Source organism: Oncorhynchus kisutch, linkage group LG7 (assembly GCF_002021735.2).
Source record: "Oncorhynchus kisutch isolate 150728-3 linkage group LG7, Okis_V2, whole genome shotgun sequence".
NCBI lineage: Eukaryota > Metazoa > Chordata > Actinopteri > Salmoniformes > Salmonidae > Oncorhynchus > Oncorhynchus kisutch.
In genome coordinates, this window is record NC_034180.2 from 48,808,122 (window position 1) to 48,827,390 (window position 19,269).

At 42.2% G+C, this 19,269-nt stretch overlaps 1 protein-coding gene across 1 annotated transcript in view; it reads left to right on the forward strand.

Annotated features, from left to right (window-relative positions):
- LOC109894701 (MAM domain-containing glycosylphosphatidylinositol anchor protein 2) overlaps positions 1–17,925 on the forward strand; it is a 209,488-nt gene extending 191,563 nt beyond the window's left edge. Inside the window, exons 12-17 of the mRNA XM_020488377.2 lie at positions 409–429; positions 3,048–3,203; positions 7,215–7,379; positions 11,835–11,965; positions 12,460–12,559; positions 13,686–17,925. Coding sequence (XP_020343966.1) covers positions 409–429; positions 3,048–3,203; positions 7,215–7,379; positions 11,835–11,965; positions 12,460–12,559; positions 13,686–13,774 — 662 coding nt within the window. The 3' untranslated portion in view covers positions 13,775–17,925. The remainder of the gene's footprint in view (positions 1–408; positions 430–3,047; positions 3,204–7,214; positions 7,380–11,834; positions 11,966–12,459; positions 12,560–13,685) is intronic.
- Positions 17,926–19,269: the final 1,344 nt, after the last annotated feature.

The window sequence follows — 19,269 nt, forward strand, 5'->3', positions numbered from 1 at the left end:
TCTGCCCTCATTGGGATTAGGAAAGGACTCAGCCACAGTTCCTGGCGAGCACAGATAGGGTAGGTGGTGAATTAAATTAAGAAAGATGCAGGTCTGTATAGTTTACCTGAGTCTTGTGCTTCCTCTCTTCCATTAGCCCTCTGCAGCCCATAAGCCCTCTCTCTCTCCGGAGTAACCTAACCCTAACCCTCTCTCCCTCCGGATGATAAGAGGGGTTGATGGCATGGCCTCACTACTCCCTAGTACTCCGCCTCAAATTAGACTGCAGGGACAAACAAAGTAGTTCTTCCTTTTTAGATTTCCCCACGGCTCTTTTATACAGAGTAGAGATGAAATCTTAGACGCAGGCATTCCTTTCATAAGTTTCAACTCCTAAATGATTCAAGTGTCTTTTGTTTTCTCTTTCAGCTCCAGTCAACCCTCACTTGAGTAAGTATCAGTCCTATGAAATGGACTCCCTAACCCATGGCAGTTTGATATTTAATAAGACAAGCTAACCATGATGTTTTAAGGTAGGGTTTTTATGTTACACACCATTTTTTATGGTACACACAGTTTATTCATATGAATTATCCGTCCTTAATAATGTCAAAAATTAAATATTTCCTATTAATACCGTGTTCATAATAAAATACATTTCATAACCGTCAATTTTCTTATTTTTTAAAAATTGTACCTTTAATTTTCTAGGCAAGTCAGTTAAGAACAAATTCTTATTTTCAATGACGGCCTAGGAACAGTGGGTTAACTGCCTATTCAGGGGCAGAACGACAGATTTGTACCTTGTCAGCTCGGGGATTCGAACTTGCAACCCTTCGGTTACTAGTCCAATGCTCTAACCACTAGGCTACCCTGCCTCCCCTGTTTGAAAATACATAAAGTCTATCTCAGTAGTATCTAAGCTATAAGACCCCTCTTTTACGCTGTTGCTACTCTCTGTTTATTATCTATGCATAGTCACCTTAACTCTATCTACATGTACATATTACCTCAATTACTTCGACTAACCGGTGCCCCCGCACATTGACTCTGTACCGGTATCCTCTGTATATAGCCTCTCTATTGTTATTTTACTGCTTCTGTTTCATTATTTGTTACTTTTATTTTATTTTTTACTTATCTATTTTTTACGTAACACTTTTATTTCTTAAAACTTCTTAAAGTGTTGTTGGTTATGGGCTTGTAGGTAAGCATTTCACTGTATTTCACTGTTCACTGTTCACTGTAATACCTGTTGTATTCGGCTGATGTGACAAATCAAAATTTGATTTGGACTGGCTGATGCTAGCATCGTTTAAATTAAAAGACATTTGTAACGAACTAAATCTTACTCAACTAATAACTATATACCTACCCGTCTTAATCCAAAAGACCCCCCAAAAAATCTACATTAATAGGCAAATACACCTCACAAATATATATCTAGTGGGTTATTTGCAAATCAGCGACCACTGCCCTATTGCATTTATCAGAGATACTAGGCTAAAAAAAACCTGACTCCCGTATAATTCTAAAGAGGAAATATAAACACTTCTCAGAGCGAGCCTTTATCCATGAGCTTTATTACTCAGAGCTTTTATCTGTAAACTGCATAATGGACCCAGTTTTAGCGTTCTCTTTCTTTTCATACATTTTTTTACCTTCATGGCTGATAAATACGCAACCCGTTAAAGCGACTTAGGGTAAAAAAAATCAAACTAATCCTTGGTTCTCCAGCGATTTGAAAATCCTTTTCCTGCAAAAGAATCAAGCATAGGCCTTGGCGAGGAAAACTGGTGAAACAGCTGATTGGCTGCTTTTCAGGCAATTGAGAAATAAATGGACCGGAAGAATAAAAAAGGATAAATCTTGGTATTTTCTTGATGCTCTGACAGAGTCTGCTGATGATCCCGCTAAATTCTGGAAAACTGTTAACTCACTTAAACCAGGAAACTCCTCGACTTCCCTGCTGAAACAAATTACATCGGAGTCTGGGATCATCAGTGACCGAACTGAAATTTGTGATGTTTTTTTAATAAGCACTTTATTTCTGCTGGTTTTCTTTTTGAAAGAAAAAATGGCCACCATGATCCTGACCGGTCTATTGTTTCAGCCCCTCGGGGTCTTATCTGCACTATCTGCTATAGATTCTAAGAAATCGTTAGGCGCTGACAATCTGGATCCATATTTACATATATCCAAATTGTGCAAGCTACTTTTATGTCTGTTCTAGATTATGGGGATATTATTTACATGCATGCTACGGCATCAACACTTAAACCGCTGGATGCTACTTATCATTGCACACTCAGATTTATTACAGGCGCTAGCTACAGAACTCGACACTGTGTTTTATATCAACATGTGGGTTGGACTTCGCTGTCCATGAGAGGAGAACAACATGCTCTCGTGTTTGTCTATAAAGCACTTCTGAATAAACTACCTTCTGATTTATCAACACTCATCAACATTATAATTATAATTTCTAAAACCAGGTCTCAAACATGGATTACACTTGAGGCCCATGCGATTTCCACAGAGTTGGGTATGGCTGCCTTTTCCTGTTATGCTCCTTGCCTATGGAATAGCCTGCAGACTAAACTGAGACTCTTGTCCCCCTGTTGCCCATTAAACATTTATTGGAGGAGTTTTATTGTTCTATTTCTTCTAACTGTTTCGGGTAATGCAAGTTCTTGTGCTGTTAGGGGAATAACCTGTTAGGGGAATAACCTGTTAGGGGAATAACCTGTTAGGGGAATAACCTGTTAGGGGAATAACCTGTTTGGGGAATAACCTGTTTGGGGAATAACCTGTTAGGGGAATAACCTGTTAGAGGAATAACCTGTTAGGGGAATAATCTGTGTGTAAATGTAATCTGCTGGTATTTTTTGTGTTATCTGTGATGGTTTAGTGTAGTTTCTTAATCATTGTACCTGAACTGTATGTGTAAACATGTATATGCAGGGCCCAGCTGTAAAAGAGACCTTGGTCTCAGTCTGTTCTTTGTTGAAATAAAGGTAGAATAATAATTCGATTTCTATGTCTTCTCGGTGTGTCCTCCCCATCAGGAGAGTTCCAGTGCAGCTTTGAGGACGAGGCCGTGTGTATGTTCACCCAGGACAAGAGGGATGACTTTGACTGGACCCGACACAGTGCCGCCACCAGAGACACCAAGTATACGCCCAACACAGGGCCCAGCAGTGACCGAGTGGGCTCCAAGCAAGGTTAGCACACACACCAATGTACCTTTACATGCATGCACATGTGACGGCCTGACAGAAAAACATAGAATCATTTTTTGTTTGACACTGAAATTACAAAAGGACAACCTCAGTCTGTAGCTTTAGCCAGGCCAGTATACCTGGGTGTTTATGTGGAAAACATTTCAAGGACATTTATGCAACTGCATTGATGAATGGAAACCATGTTTTAAACTTGGTTTGAAATGTACTTCCGATTCTCTCCATGTTACCTACAGTACTGATAACCATGCATAAAATGCTATGGGATGTGAGACATGGGATGCATTCCCGAAAAGAATCAATAGATCTCTTTCTTAATACAGTATTTTCACAAAGCAACACAGAAGTCAACATAAGGAGTACAATACAATGCGTTCTGTAACTCTGAGAAGGCCACTTCTGGGAAGTGTTCATGGTTCTTGCTGTGTACAGTGTTGCCATGGGGAGGAGGGAGGGTGGTTCTGATAGATTGTTTCTGGTGGCCAGGAGGTCAAGGACAGTGTTCAGGTTTTGTTAAATCGTCATGTACACATGATCTACGTGAGCACACAGTGCAATGAAATGCTGACTTACAGGTTTACCTCTCAACAATGCAACAACAATAAGTGAATAAAAGAGGAATTAAAAGCTCAATGAATGAAAAAAGGATAAAACATTTGCAAAACATATAATGCAAGAAGGCACACAAACGGATTGAAGTGCTGAAAGCTAATAAATACAGCCAGTTTAGCTGAAAGCTAATAAATACAGCCAGTTTAGCTGAAAGCTAATAAATACAGCCAGTTTAGCTGAAGGCTTGTAAATACAGCCAGTTTAGCTGAAGGCTTGTAAATACAGCCAGTTTAGCTGAAGGCTTGTAAATACAGCCAGTTTAGCTGAAGGCTTGTAAATACAGACAGTTTAGCTGTAGGCTTGTAAATACAGCCAGTTTAGCTGAAGGCTTGTAAATACAGCCAGTTTAGCTGAAGGCTTGTAAATACAGCCAGTTTAGCTGAAAGCTAATAAATACAGCCAGTTTAGCTGAAGGCTTGTAAATACAGCCAGTTTAGCTGAAGGCTTGTAAATACAGCCAGTTTAGCTGTAGGCTTGTAAATACAGCCAGTTTAGCTGAAGGCTTGTAAATACAGCCAGTTTAGCTGAAGGCTTGTAAATACAGCCAGTTTAGCTGAAGGCTAATAAATACAGCCAGTTTAGCTGAAGGCTTCTAAATATAGCCAGTCTAGCTGAAGGCTTGTAAATACAGCCAGTCTAGCCGAAGGCTGGGAATTATGGGGAGGTGGGCGGTCAGGCTGTGTGTCCACAGCGGACGGTAGTCTCAGAGCTATGTATCTTCGCTACTGGTCAAAAGTTTTAGAACACCGACTCATTCAAGGGTTTTCCTTTATTTTTACTATTTTCTACATTGTAGAATATTTGTGAAGACATCAAAACTATGAAATAACACATGGAATCATGTAGTAACCAAAAAGTGTTTTTTTGAGATTTGAGATTCTTCAAATAGCCACCCTTTGCCTTAATGACATCTTTGCACACTCTTGGCATTCTCTCAGCCAGCTTCACCTGGAATGCTTTTCCAACAGTCTTGAAGGAGTTCCCATATATGCTGAGCATTTGTTGGCAGCTTTTCCTTCACTCTGTGATCCAACTCATCCCAAACCATTTCAATTGGGTTGAGATCGGTTTGACTGTGGAGGCCAGGTCATCTGATGCAGCACTCCATCACTCTCCTTCTTGGTGAAATAGCCTTACACAGCCTGAAGGTGTGTTGAGTCATTGTCCTATTGAAAAACAAATGATAGCCCACTAAGCACAAACCGGATGAGATGGCGTATCGCTGCAGAATGCTGTGGTAGCCATACTGGTTAAGTGTGCCTTGAATTCTAAATAAATCACAGACAGTGTCACCAGAAAATCACCATAACACCTCCTCCTCATCTTCCTCCTCCTCCTCCGCCCCATCTCATCCTCCTCCCCCGCCCCATCTCATCCTCCTCCTCCTCCGCCCCATCTCCTCCTCCTCCGCCCCATGGCCTCCTCCTCCTCCGCCCCATGGCCTCCTCTGCCCCATCTCCTCCTCCCCATCTCATCCTTCTCCTCTGCCCCATCTCCTCCTCCTCCTCCACCCCATCTCCTTTTCCTCATTTATTCCTCCTCAACCTCCGCCTCATCTCCTCCTCCGCCCCATCTCATCCTCCTCCTCCTCCGCCCCATCTCCTCCTCCTCCTCCGCCCCATGGCCTCCTCCTCCTCCGCCCCATCTCCTCCTCCCCATCTCATCCTCCTCCTCCGCCCCATCTCATCCTCCTCCTCCGCCCCATCTCATCCTTCTCCTCTGCCCCATCTCCTCCTCCTCCTCCACCCCATCTCCTTTTCCTCATTTATTCCTCCTCAACCTCCGCCTCATCTCCTCCTCCGCCCCATCTCATCCTCCTCCTCCTCCTCCGCCCCATCTCCTCCTCCCCCGCCCCATCTCCTCCTCCCCATCTCATCCTTCTCCTCTGCCCCATCTCCTCCTCCTGCTCCACCCCATCTCCTTTTCCTCATTTATTCCTCCTCAACCTCCGCCTCATCTCCTCCTCCGCCCAATCTCTTCCTCCTCCTCTCCCCCATTGCCTCTGCCCCATCTACTCCTCCACCCCCATCTCCTCCTCCTCCTCCTCTGCTCCTTCTCCTCCTCCTCCTCTCCGCCTCTGTGTCTCTATGGAGTGTAGTAGCCATGATGGACATCTGCAGCGCTGCGGGGATGGCTGTGACATTTCCTTTAGAGAGCGGGCAGCATTATGAAATATGAGTGTCTGTCACTACCTGCCCATCGACGTATGCCTTAAGGGAACTAGCAGTAACCATTCCCCCAATGTACAATCTCCCGCAATGCTATCCACTCGTTAAATGCCAAAAGCCCCAGCCGTTAAAATAAACCAATTAATCGGGGATACATTTGTTTAAGTGTTTTAGAGCATGTTACGATGGATCATGTCAGAAATAACGCATTGCTTTTAATTATCCAAGGCATTACGATGAAACACATGCAGCTCACAGTTTCCCAACATTCCTTGATCTTTTTTTATCTGATTGGTGTCCACGGAGAAGGCTTGTATTATGGATTGCACTGTATACAAGGCCAGACAGAGAATTGCAGTGCAGAAACCTTTCCTGATACCAGAACAGTTTTTGGCCTGCTAACGGCAGTGCCTAAGCTGCAAACTTGTAGCAGTTATTATAGAGAGATGAACTCTGCCGTTTGGTTTAGAATTCGGATGTTCTCCCCATTGTAGTGGAACACCAGCACATCCGACCTGGGTTCAAATAGTATTTGTTGTCATTCAAATACTTTTATCTTTAGCTGTGCTTGCCTGGCGCAATGAAACCAATAATTCAAAAAGTGCAGAGCCAGCCCTTCTGGCATTCGAGGCAGACTTAATGAAATGATCAACGTATTTGAAAGTAGATAAATATTAATGGAACCCAGGTCAGAATCACAATACCATGGCATGACAGAGAGGGTTACCATGGCAGGACAGAGAGGGTTACCATGGCAGGACAGAGAGTGTCACCATGGCAGGATAGAGAGGGTCACCGTGGCAGGACAGAGAGGGTTACCATGGAAGGACAGAGAGGGTTACCATGGAAGGACAGAGAGGGTTGCCATGGCAGGATGGTGAGTGTCACCATGGCAGGATGGTGAGTGTCACCATGGCAGGATAGAGAGGGTCACCATGGCAGGATAGAGAGGGTCACCATGGCAGGATAGAGAGGGTCACCATGGCAGGATAGAGAGGGTCACCATGGCAGGATAGAGAGGGTCACCATGGCAGGACAGAGAAGGTTACCATGGCAGGACAGAGAAGGTTACCATGGCAGGACAGAGAAGGTTACCATGGCAGGACAGAGAGGGTTACTTTTGGGGTTTTTACATACAATATGTTGGTCAGTGTCATTGTTTTACCATCATACAGGTTTCTACATTGACTGTCATTGTTTTACCATCTTACAGGTTTCTACATGTATATCGAGACGTCTCGACCACGCCTGGAGGGAGAAAAGGCTCGACTGTTGACCCCCACTTTCAACGTCGCCCCCAAAAGCCCCTATGGGACTGTGACGTCCTCTCCAACCTACTGCTTTGGTTTCTACTACCATATGTATGGGAAACACATAGGTGAGATGCCTGGGTGCCAGCACGCATGGCATGTATGGTCTAAGGATGAATGCAAATGGTGCACTGTGTATCAGGCCAGTCTATTTCAGCTTAGAGGGAGTGTGTTTGACCTCTTAAGTATATACCTGCTAGCTTTCAATCAGCATCCACTTGCAAGCGTATCAAATCAAATTGTATTAGTCACATGGGACGAATACAACAGGTGTAGACCTTACAGTGAAATGCTTACCTACGAGCCCCTAACCAACAATGCAGTTGAAAAAAATACGGATAAGAATAAGAAATTAAAGTAAAAATAATTAAAGAACAGCAGTAAAATAACAATAGCGAGACTATATACAGGGGGGTATCGGTAGAGAGTCAATGTGCGGGGTTAGCACCGGTTAGTTGAGGTAATATGAACATGTAGGTGTTATTAAAGTGACTATGCATAGATGATAACAACAGAGAGTAGCAGCGGTGTAAAAGGGGGGGGGGGGGCAATGCAAATAGTCTGGGTAGCTATTTGATTAGATGTTCAGGAGTCTTATAGCTTCGAGTAGAAGCTGTTTAGAAGCCTCTTGGACCTTTAAAAAAATATATATATATTTGACCTTTATTTAACCAGGCAAGTCAGTTAACAACACATTCTTATTTTCAATGACAGCCTAGGAACAGTGGGTTAACTGCCTGTTCAGGTGCAGAACGACAGATTTGTACCTTGTCAGCTCGGGGGTTTGAACTTGCAACCTTCCGGTTACTAGTCCAATGCTCTAACCACTAGGCTACCCTGCCGCCCCAGTAGACTTGGCGCTCTGGTACTGCTTGCCGTCCAGTAGCAGAGAGAACAGTCTATTACTAGGGTGGCTGGACTCTTAGACCATTGTTAGGGCCTTCCTCTGACACCGTCTGGTATAGAGGTCCTGGTTAGCCGGAAGCTGGCCCCAGTGATGTACTGGGCCATTCGCACTACTCTCTGTAGTGCCTTGCAGTCGGAGGCCGAGGTGTTGCCATACCAGGCTGTGATGCAACCAGTTCGATGGTGCAGCTGTAGAACCTTTTGAGGATCTGAGGACCCCTGCAAAATCTTTTCAGTCTGCTGAGAGGGAATAGGTTTTGTTGTGCCCTCTTCACGACTGCCTTGGTGTGCTTGGACCATGTTAGTTTTTTGGTGATGGACACCAAGGTACTTGAAGCTCTCAACCTGCTCCACTGCAGCCCCATCGATGAGAATGGGGGTGTGCTCAGGCCTCTTTTTTTCTGTAGTCCACAATCATCTCCTTTGTCTCGATCACGTTGAGGGAGAGGTTGTTGTCCTGGCACCACACGGCCAGGTCTCTGACCTCCTCCCTATAGGCTGTATCGTCGTTTTCAGTGATCAGGCCTTCCACTGTTGTGTCGTCAGCAAACTTAATAATGGTGTTGGAGTCGTGCCTGGCCATGCAGTCATGTGTGAACAGGGAGTACAGGAGGGGACTGAGCATGCACCCTTGAGGGGCCCCTGTGTTGAGGATCAGCATGGCGGATGTGTTGTTACCTACCCTTACCACCTGGGGGCAGTCAGGAAGTCCAGGATCCAGTTGCAGAGGGAGGTGTTTAGTCCCAGGGTCCTTAGCTTATTGATGAAATTTGAGGGCACTATGGTGTTGAATCCTGAGCTGTCGTCAATGAATAGCATTCTCACATAGGTGTTATTTTTGCCTAGGTGGGAAAGGGAAGTTTGGAGCACAATAGAGATTGCATCATCTGTGAATCTGTTTGGGCGGTATGCAAATTGGAGTGGGTCTATGGTTTCTGGGATAATGGTGTTGATATGAGCCATGACCAACCTTTCAAAGCACTTCATGGCTACAGATGTGAGTGCTACGGGTCGGTAGTCATTTAGGCAGGTTTCCTTAGTGTTCTTGGGCACAGGCACTATGGTGGTCTGCTTAAAACATGTAGGTATTACAGACTCGGACAGGGAGAGATTGTAAATGTCAGTGAAGACACTTGCCAGTTGGTCAGCGCATGCTCGCAGTACACATCCTGGTAATCCATCTGGCCCTGCGGCCTTGTGAATGTTGACCTGTTAAAGGTCTTACTCACATCAGCTGCAGAGAGCGTGATCACACAGTCTTCCGGAACAGCTGGTGCTCTCATGCATGTTTCAGTGATATTTGCCTCGAAGCGAGCTTAGAAGTAGTTTAGCTCGTCTGGTAGGCTTGTGTCACTGGGCAGCTCTCGGCTGTGCTTCACTCACCTATCCACCACTTCCCTGTTCCTCCCTGATGATTAGATAAGAGTGTTTGCTTACCACTCATGTTGTACACACACCTTTCTTTTTTAATTTGACAACCACTCAATAACACTTCAATGCCAGAATATCTGAAGCACCCTGAGCGTTGGTGAAAAATGGAAATTGAGCACACTATGGTTTTTACGACCATTCTATTTGAGTATTAATAACTTTGTCCTCCGTCAGATTCTTTTCAGGCTCCCCTGAAGGTTGTCGTCTCACACCCCTTCTCTCCTGTTGGCGCAGTGTCTTAATCAGACAGACAGTTGCACTTGAGCGATGGGTGTGACCCCTGACCTGCAAGACACGCTTGTAACCACAATTTTCTGCTCCACAAAGCTGTCGCGATTCTGAATAGGACGTGTCAACCTAATCCATTCAGGTCTCAATGGGCCCTCTCTCTCTCTCTGCTCTCTCAGCCTCAGCAACCAGCAGCCAGAGCCAGAAAGGGCTGACGGCTTGTGTCCTAACCTGTCTGTTTCCTTTCACTGGTTTCTGTTAGAGAAAGAAAGGTAACCTGCATTCTGAGCCTTTTTTTTTAATTCTGTGCAGAATGTGAGTGAGTGGGTGGTGGAGAGACTGAGTTCTCATTTGAAGTAGAGGGCATTTTGCAGGAGTCTGTTGTTGGTGTCATTGGATCATCCAGTACGATCCACTTAAGTCTCCCATCACAGGGGAGTGGCATGTCTAGTTTGGCCTCTACATTTTTGCGGACTTTACTTTAGTATTCACTGTATTGTTTTTGCAGACGTGACTCTAGTGTACTAAAGTACTTACTGTAGTGTTTTTGCAGACGTGACTCTAGTGTACTAAAGTATTTACTGTAGTGTTTTTGCAGACGTGACTCTAGTGTACTAAAGTATTTACTGTAGTGTTTTTGTGGACCTGCCTGTAGTATACTATAGTATTTATTGTAGTGTTTTTGCAGACATTACTGTGGTATACTATAGTATTTACTATAGTGTTTTTGGAGACGTGCCTGTAGTATACTATAGTATTTACTATAGTGTTTTTGCCAGAGATTACTGTAGTATTTACTATCGTGTTTTTGTTAGATTATCTTTCACATAGAACTGGGGGCTTTCTCTTGAGGAAGAAATATGTGGATAATACTGTTGTATTTACTAAAGTATTATACAATATACTATACTAAAACATTCTACAGAGTTTGTCTGGAGGCCGGAAAATTATTTGTACACTGCATATTAACCACAACTAAGCCCAAAAAGAAAGCCCAACAATCATTTCATACCTGAGACACAATCACATATGTCTTCTCTCTTGTGTGAGATTACTCGGGAATAGATTTCCTAAAGTAAACTCATTTTTAGCTGATTTCTTTTTTCATTTTTTTTTTTCAAAAACTAAAATCACCCCCAAAATGTTTGTGTAGTGTATTCTACAGTTTACTGCAACATTCTATTGTAAGCACTACAAGATTGAGGGATACTACAGTGTGGAGTAAAGTATTCTACGTTATCAACCGGGTGGTTTGAGCCCTGATAGCTGATTGGCTGAAAGCCGTGGTATGTCAGGGGTAGGACAAAAACATTTATTTGTATTTCTCTGATTACATTGGTAACCAGTTCATAATAGCAATAAGGCACATAAGGGGTTTGTGGTATATGGCAATATACTACGTCTAAGGACTACAGTTTACTACAGTTTACTACAGAATTCCCTATAATCAGAGGCTTTCTATAGAGTACTACTATAGAGTACTTCTATAGAGTACTGTAGTATTCTATAATAAACTGTAGTACTTTTTCATGTGGGTCTACACATCAGAGCACACTATTTGGCATCACCTCGTTTGCACTGAAAAGAAACATACAAGATTTGACTTTCATTATCATCACTTGACAAATGAATTATATTGTCAGATGAATCCATTGTGATACAATCCACTCTTTCAGTAAAAGCCACCACTCAATAAGGGGAGGTTAATGTGTAGACCCCTTGAATCATTTAGTATTTGCAGTAATGAGCTGTTATGTGTTTTTTTTATCAGGTCAATTATTAATAATTAAATAAGTATAATCTATAAATAAAGGAGATGTGCTACTGTGACGAGGCCATAGATGATATCAGACTTGGGCTCAAATTGGACTTGAAATCTTTCAAATACATAAGCTGTGCTTGACTGAGCTTCCCTGGCACAATGTTGTCCTTAAAGGGCTTGATGTTTTCTCCTCTAGGAGCGTTAAATGCTTACTTACGACAGAAGGGCCAGTCGGGCGCAGACAGTTCCGTGTGGACCCTGGTCGGGAACCAAGGAGACCGATGGAAGCAAGCCAAAGTCAACATTCACCCAACAGCCTCTTTCCAGGTGGGTACAACTCTATGGGAGGAGCAATGGGTCACCAATGCAGAACTACGGTGGCCCTAAGGTGCAAAAAAGTACAAAACTGCCTTCATATGTGCTTCCTCTCTTATTCGGATGTCTTATATAAGCATTTGTCTTATATATTTTTGCTATATGCTTCACAGAATGAGTCATTATTTGTATTATTTTTGAAATTGTATTTATCCTTTATTTAACTAGACAAGTCAGTTAAGAACAAATTCTTATTTACAATGACAGCCTACCCCAGCCAAACCCTAACGATGCTGGGCCAATTGTGCGCTACCCTATGAGACTCCCAATCACATCCGGTTGTGATACAGCCTAGAATCGAACCAGGGTCTGTAGTTACACCTCTAGCACTGAGACGCAGTGCCTTAGACCGCTGTACCACTCGGGAGCCCATTTGTAGCAGGAAGACATTTAAGCAGTTGGTTTTAACATGTTTTGTCTTTGTCTCGCTTATCCTGTTTTGGTAGTTGGTTCTGGAAGGAATTCGGGGTCCTGGGATAGAAGGGGATATCGCCATTGATGATGTCACCATTGAGGAAGGAGAATGTAAAGACCCTCCACACAACAGTAAGTGCTTTTTTTTGGGGGTGGGGGGGGGGGGGCATGACCTATACGTCAACCAGATCCAATCAATCAGGAAGAGGCAAGCCTTATAACATACGTTTATAACATTCTTCTTAAGGAACTATAAATCAAGGACTGAATCCGGTATTGTTAGTTCTTCGAAAAACAGGTTTACTCGCCAAGAGTATAAGCCACTGTATTTTTGTTTCAGGCGTCGTCAGTGAAAATACATTTTAGAGGTTATGAAGAAACATCTGCTTCAAAAATATTATGCATGCCAGAAAATGGTACTATCTGATGATTGGCCTAAAAATTTTAATATTATGCATGCCAGAAAATGGTACTATCTGATGATTGGCCTAAAAATTAAAATATTATGCATGCCAGAAAATGGTACTATCTGATGATTGGCCTAAAAATTTAAATATTATGCATGCCAGAAAATGGTACTATCTGATGATTGGCCTAAAAATTTAAATATTATGCATGCCAGAAAATGGTACTATCTGATGATTGGCCTAAAAATTTAAATATTTTGTGCAATAGCACATTTTTATTCCCTCATTACTTACATTACTTCAATTGGTAATGCCTTTTAAAATTATGTTAACTATCCTCCCAAATGGTAGATATCAGCGTCTTACATTAAAATATTAGGCTTTAGCAGCTCTGTCGCTTGTACACTGGAGACTGTCGGCTGGGTCTCTTTACTGATTAACAAGGTTCAGTACAAATACTACTAATGGGAATGTTTTTAAGAACCTCTTAACTGAATTTGCTAATTTAGTACTTGATGTATTTCGTCAATAAGCATTATTAATGCTTGATGCTGAGCTGCCACTGAAGTATTGTGAGTCTACATTGAGAGAAATCACAATGCATCTCTATATACCAGAGGAGACTCCTACAGAGAAGAAGAGTACGGTCCTCCTCAGAACAACTAAAAACAATCACATGTATTCTAGTCTTCCTTAAATCAAATACGGAATTGTACATGTTACCCACACGTCATCCCATTAGCTCAATTAAATCGTTTAGAAATTATTTTCATACATCATCCTTATCTACATCACCAACTTTAGCTCTTTCTTTCTCTACTTTCTCTTTCTATCTTTCTCTATCCCTACAGATCTGAGATCACTGTCTCCTCCCACCGCGCACCATATATGTCAGTTCTTGGTCACACTGACCCTGGTGTTTGTGGGTCATCAGAGGTGACCCCTCTCTCTCAGGAGGAGCAACCTGATGCCGGCCCCACCCCTGTGGAAGAATCTGCAGACTTTGACTGTCTAAACCCCCAAAACTACCAAAGATTCACTCCTCTTCAGTCTTCAGGAGAGCAGCAGCAGTCCAGCGCTGGTCCAGGGTGGAGCATGCAGGAATATAAAAAAAACTCAGTCAATCTTGTTCCAAGAGCATTCCAAGGTCAGGACTCCAGGGTCAGGATGGAGAGCCGGGTTCTCCATAGTAGACGTTCCAGTAGTAGGGGCTACACCTAATCCCCCCCCCCCAAGGTGAAGCCAGTCGAAGCAGAGTGTGGGTGCCATCATTGTGTATATTGGCTCAAGGATCGGAACGGAATGGTACATTTCTGTAAAGCACAAGGTCACATGATGTGGTCCCGTTTTTTTCTTTCCATTTTCCATATGTTATTCGTTTGCTGCTTGTCAAGGCCAAGGAATAACTATAATTCATTGCTTAATGAGATGGGTGTTGAAGAGGTTGATTTTATGTTAAGAGTGTAAATGTACGAAATTCACTCAATAACCCACATTGACCCGAAGCTATTTTCTCATGAATATGTTAGAGACTGCTATTCCTCTTTGTGTTCTCGCTTTAACCCCTTTTAAAACTCAGAGGCTGCCTAGGGTCGGTTTCAACAAAATATGTATAAACAAACACGTGCATACCTTCTACCCAGAGGCTAAACTTCGACTGCTTAGTGCATTATATGCATATCTGTAAGTCAATTCATCACAATTATTCCTGTGTTTTTTTTTTTGAGGTTGCTTAAAATGTTGGTTTCATTAAAAAGTGCATACACTGGTTACTCTACTATGTAGTGGCTGAACTATGGTGTGCCTGATGTAAACAACCTCTGGACCTTTGCACTCCTCCTCACAGTCAACTCTTATCAGATCCTTTCGACCTACTGTAGGGGCTTCTCTGTGTCCCAGATGCACATTAAATATCTCTCTTTCATTATCTAAACGGGATTGATGAGGATTTTTAAAGCTAAAGTAGTCTTGCTTATATTAACAATGGTTGTTGCAATCCAGCCATTTGTATGAAAGGTTAGCATCTCTTTATTTCACTTTCTATTACCTAGCTTCTCCTTTCACCTCCTGACCAATCACTAATCGGTCAGGTCACATGTAGTGCTTAAAGACCAGGGCCCGGTTTCCCAAAAGCATCTTAAGGCTAAATTCATCGTTAGAAACTTCTTAAGAGCATGGTTAAATCTCTGAGCTGTTTCCCAAAACCATCGTTCTTAACGTGGCACTTGAAAATGCTTGAAATCTAACCACTAGGGTAGCCTAGTGGTTAGAGCGTTGGACTAGTAACCGGAAGATTGTAAATTCAAACCCCCGAGCTGACAAGGTACAAACCTCTCGTTCTGCCCCTGAACAGGCAGTTAACCCACTGTTCCTAGACCGTCATTGAAAATAAGAATTTGTTCTTAACTGACTTGCCTCGTTAAATAAACTTGCCTCGGACCACTCGTAGTACATGTGCCTCGGTAGATGCTTTTTTTGCCCTCCTGCGTCACTCTATAATCAGAAAATCTCTGCTTAACATAGAATCACATGGTTATCTGCGCCGATAAAGTTAGATAATATCTTTCTAGGAGCTGATCCATCGTCAGTATTGATGAATAATTCTAATGTTAAGGTAAGATTTGAATGGGTAAAACTAATCAGAGAGCAACGCTGCCTATCTTTCTATTCTATCCTATCAGTGTTGACACGTCTGTCTCAACGACGCACTAACATGCTGACCAGACCGGACACGTCGCGTGCGCGAGCGTTGCAAAATAAATGTAGAAATCCATGTTATTCAATTATTGCACCCACACTGCTCGCGCACGCCAACGAGCGTCTGCGATGCCAAGGGCTAAAATAGAAGTAATTCCTTTTTTCTGACGCAGATCGCGCTGCAAGTCCTGCCTCTCCCATCTCCTCATTGGTTTATAGAAGCAGGTACCCATGTGCCATCTCCTCATTGGTTATACCCACGTGGGTGATTGAAAGACTAACTGTTTTGCCGGTCGTCTTGGTAATACTATGAAGTTTGGATGCCAATCACCATATAAGTTCAAAGATGAAAAAGCAGGGAAGGAGGAGAGATGACTAGAAACGATTCAGTTGACCGTTTTATGTGTGGATTAATTGTCAGAGTAGAGGACCTTGTGTATTTCAGGTAAAATAACAACTCAATTTTTATATCCCAGGACAAATTAGCTATAAACAGCAAGCTAGCTAAATAGGATAAATTAGCTAGCATGTTAGCTAGCTAGCTAAATTGCCATACATATTTAATGCTTTTCGACCTGACCCCAAATGAATGTAATTGGTTCAGAGTTTGTTTTGATATTTTAACCTGCGGGTCGTGATTGCTTTTGGTGTTGGGGGACAAAATAAATGTATGCACGATGGCGCACGCGCGCAGACAGTTTTGGTTCCGTGTTAGCAAATGTTCTCTCTGCATGGTGTTTTGGGAAACGCATGTTACATCTTCGACCGTTGCAGGAAAGATGCATTGTTAAAACACTCTTAAGCCTAAATGACATCGCTATCAGGAAACTGGGCCCAGGTGCATTGTTTTTACCAGTCAACTTTTTAAGTGTTTCTCAAACAAGCACCTAGAGAGAACATTCGCCAAGTGCGCCATGTGTCGAGACTGACAGGATCGAAGGTAATGCACAGCTGCTCTCGGATCAGCTTTCTCCATTAAAATCTTACCTTAACGTTATAATTATTCCACAATACTGATGATGGATCAGCTCATAGAGAAATATTAGCTTTGTTATAACACTCAAATCATCCTCTCCTAATTTACCTTACTTTAAGGACAAGTGGTCATCAGCTAGACTAGCGGTTAAGACCGAAAGGTCACTGTTTCTAATCACCGAGCTGACTAGGAGGGGAAAATCTGTCGATTATGCCCTTGAGCAAGGCACTTAACCCTAGTAAGTCACTCTGGAAAAGAGTGTCTGCTAAATGTCAAGAAAAAAATTACTAAAATATTACTGGAGGAAATTCAAGCTCATGTTATTTTATTTCATGTTATAGTAGTTTCTCTCTTGCAACTGCCAAGATTAACATCTGTTTTCAATACAAGTCATTGTCCTGACCTTTGATTTCAGCATGGCTCCATAAAACACATAAATATATGTACTACAAAAAAAGAAAAACCTTGAATGTCAATGCTATCTTTCTCTTCCTGCATGAGTTGTACTCATTGATCATGATACATGCCCATGCATGCTTGTGGCAGTCTTCGGAAGGTTACTTTATGAACAGCTGTTTTTTTGCATCTTTTGCTAGTCCTCTCGGGATAAGAGAAGACGCTGCTGTGTGCCATGAAATCAAGTGCCTTCAGACTTAGTGGAAGATTACGTGAATGGAAAACCCGACATTGGCTAGTTTACCATCCAAGCATTTGCCCCTTAGGCACATTTTATAGAGATAGAATCGATCATGCTGTAATCTGCAGCTAACTCTAGTATCAAGGGTCAACTCTGCATGTGGTGGCACAGTGTCAAATTATGGATATCTACACAGCTCTCTTTATTTTGACCTAGGAGAATGACTTACTGCCCTTGACAGTCTAGGCTTTTGGAGTGGGACTTGTGCTCAAGCAGAGAAAGGATGGTGGCCAAGCTTTGTCAGAGTGACTGAGCGAGAACGGGGAGCTCTTAGAAATAAGCAATGGGCTCTGACAAAAAATCGACTTGTAGGGAGGGATGCTTTTGAAGTCTACCAATTCATTTCAGCTGGACTCGCTGAGAAAGACATTATTGTGACTTCGTCCAAGGACTGTGAAAGGAAGACCTTTCAAGTGTGACTCTTACGGCTGATAATGGCCTTGGCTTACCTGGGTGTCTGTCAGTCCATTAGATCAGGCTGTGTGGTTCTCACAGACCTATTTTAGTACTCAAATGAGAGTGTAACTCTACTTTTACAGAAACTGTAAAGACCTTGGAACTACCTGAGACCATGAGTTACCTTAACCAGCTGGTTTTTGAAAAAAAAAAAAAAAAGTATTGTAAAATGACTCTACTATTGTTCGTTTAAAAAAAAAATGTTTTGGGAGAAAATGTAGATTTCCCTTTTGATTTTCTGATTCCTTTTTTTCTTTTTTTTTAACAGAATAATCAGAAATAGGCTTTGAGGGCCCTATTCCGACTTGGGAAATTACACCTTTCTTACGCACACCTTTCTTACGCACACCTTTCTTACGCACTTCTCAGTAGGCTGCGACAGTGTTTACAGAGGAAGCAAATGAAGGTAAACGAAACAATGTACTTAAATGGAATGATAATGTAGACTACACCAACTGAAGGGGACTAACAGTAAATGGAATGATAATGTAGGCTACACCAACTGAAGGGGACTAACAGTAAATGGAATGATAATGTAGGCTACACCAACTGAAGGGGACTAACAGTAAATGGAATGATAATGTAGGCTACACCAACTGAAGGGGACTAACAGTAAATGGAATGATAATGTAGGCTACACCAACTGAAGGGGACTAACAGTAAATTGGCAGTAGAATATGTGTGGTTATTAGGCCTACTGGCGGTCGATACTGACAGTGACTAATATTTAACATGATAAAAATAGGAACCGGAGACAGTTGGGGTAGCCTATAATTAAGACATTAGAGAGTGCCCATCCCTGCAAATTTAAAGGCAGTACAATTTAAATTCTGCATATTTCATTTTATAAACTTTACTGTGGGAAAGTTGATATGTTGATATGCTTCAGTTTGCTGCCATATAAATGGTTTCACATTCGTCTCCAGTGATATTGAGGTAAAATATATCTAAAAACAAGTGTCATTTATATTTATAATTCCTTTATCCAAACGGATTACTCATTCACCCAGCTCTTCTTAATAGCTCTTATCCAGCTGTAAATAGCAGTGCAGAATAAAGTAGATGCCTTTTTCCACTTGGAACTGGTAGGTTTGCTAGACCTTATTCATGGTTTATTCTCACATAAAGGTGGTGGAAATATTAGGGAATTAAGTCAGAATATGGTGTATCTGCAGACACACCTCTGCCACTCTTTCATTTGCTCGATCTCCACCCAAAACGAATAGCAGGTGAATAGCTATTCTCATGTTTATGTTCAAGGTCAGAATACTCATAGAGAGAAAAGTGTGTTAAAAAGGAAATTACGTTCCATTAACCCATGCTTAACTCAGGTCGGAATCGGGCCCTAAGCAAATGCATATGGTGAACACCACATTATAAAATATTCTATAAGAAACCATTTGTCATTCAAAAAGCACAAGATGACACAAAACAGATTTTGACAAAAATGTAGTACATTTCTCACACAGATTTAGGCCGAGACAGTACCTCTCAGCAACCTGTTAAAACAGAAGAAAATGTGTTCTTCTCTGTTCAATGAAATTATTAATGTAAATCATAGCATGTGTGGTCACTTTTAATAATGGAAAATATAAAATTTCATTGAACA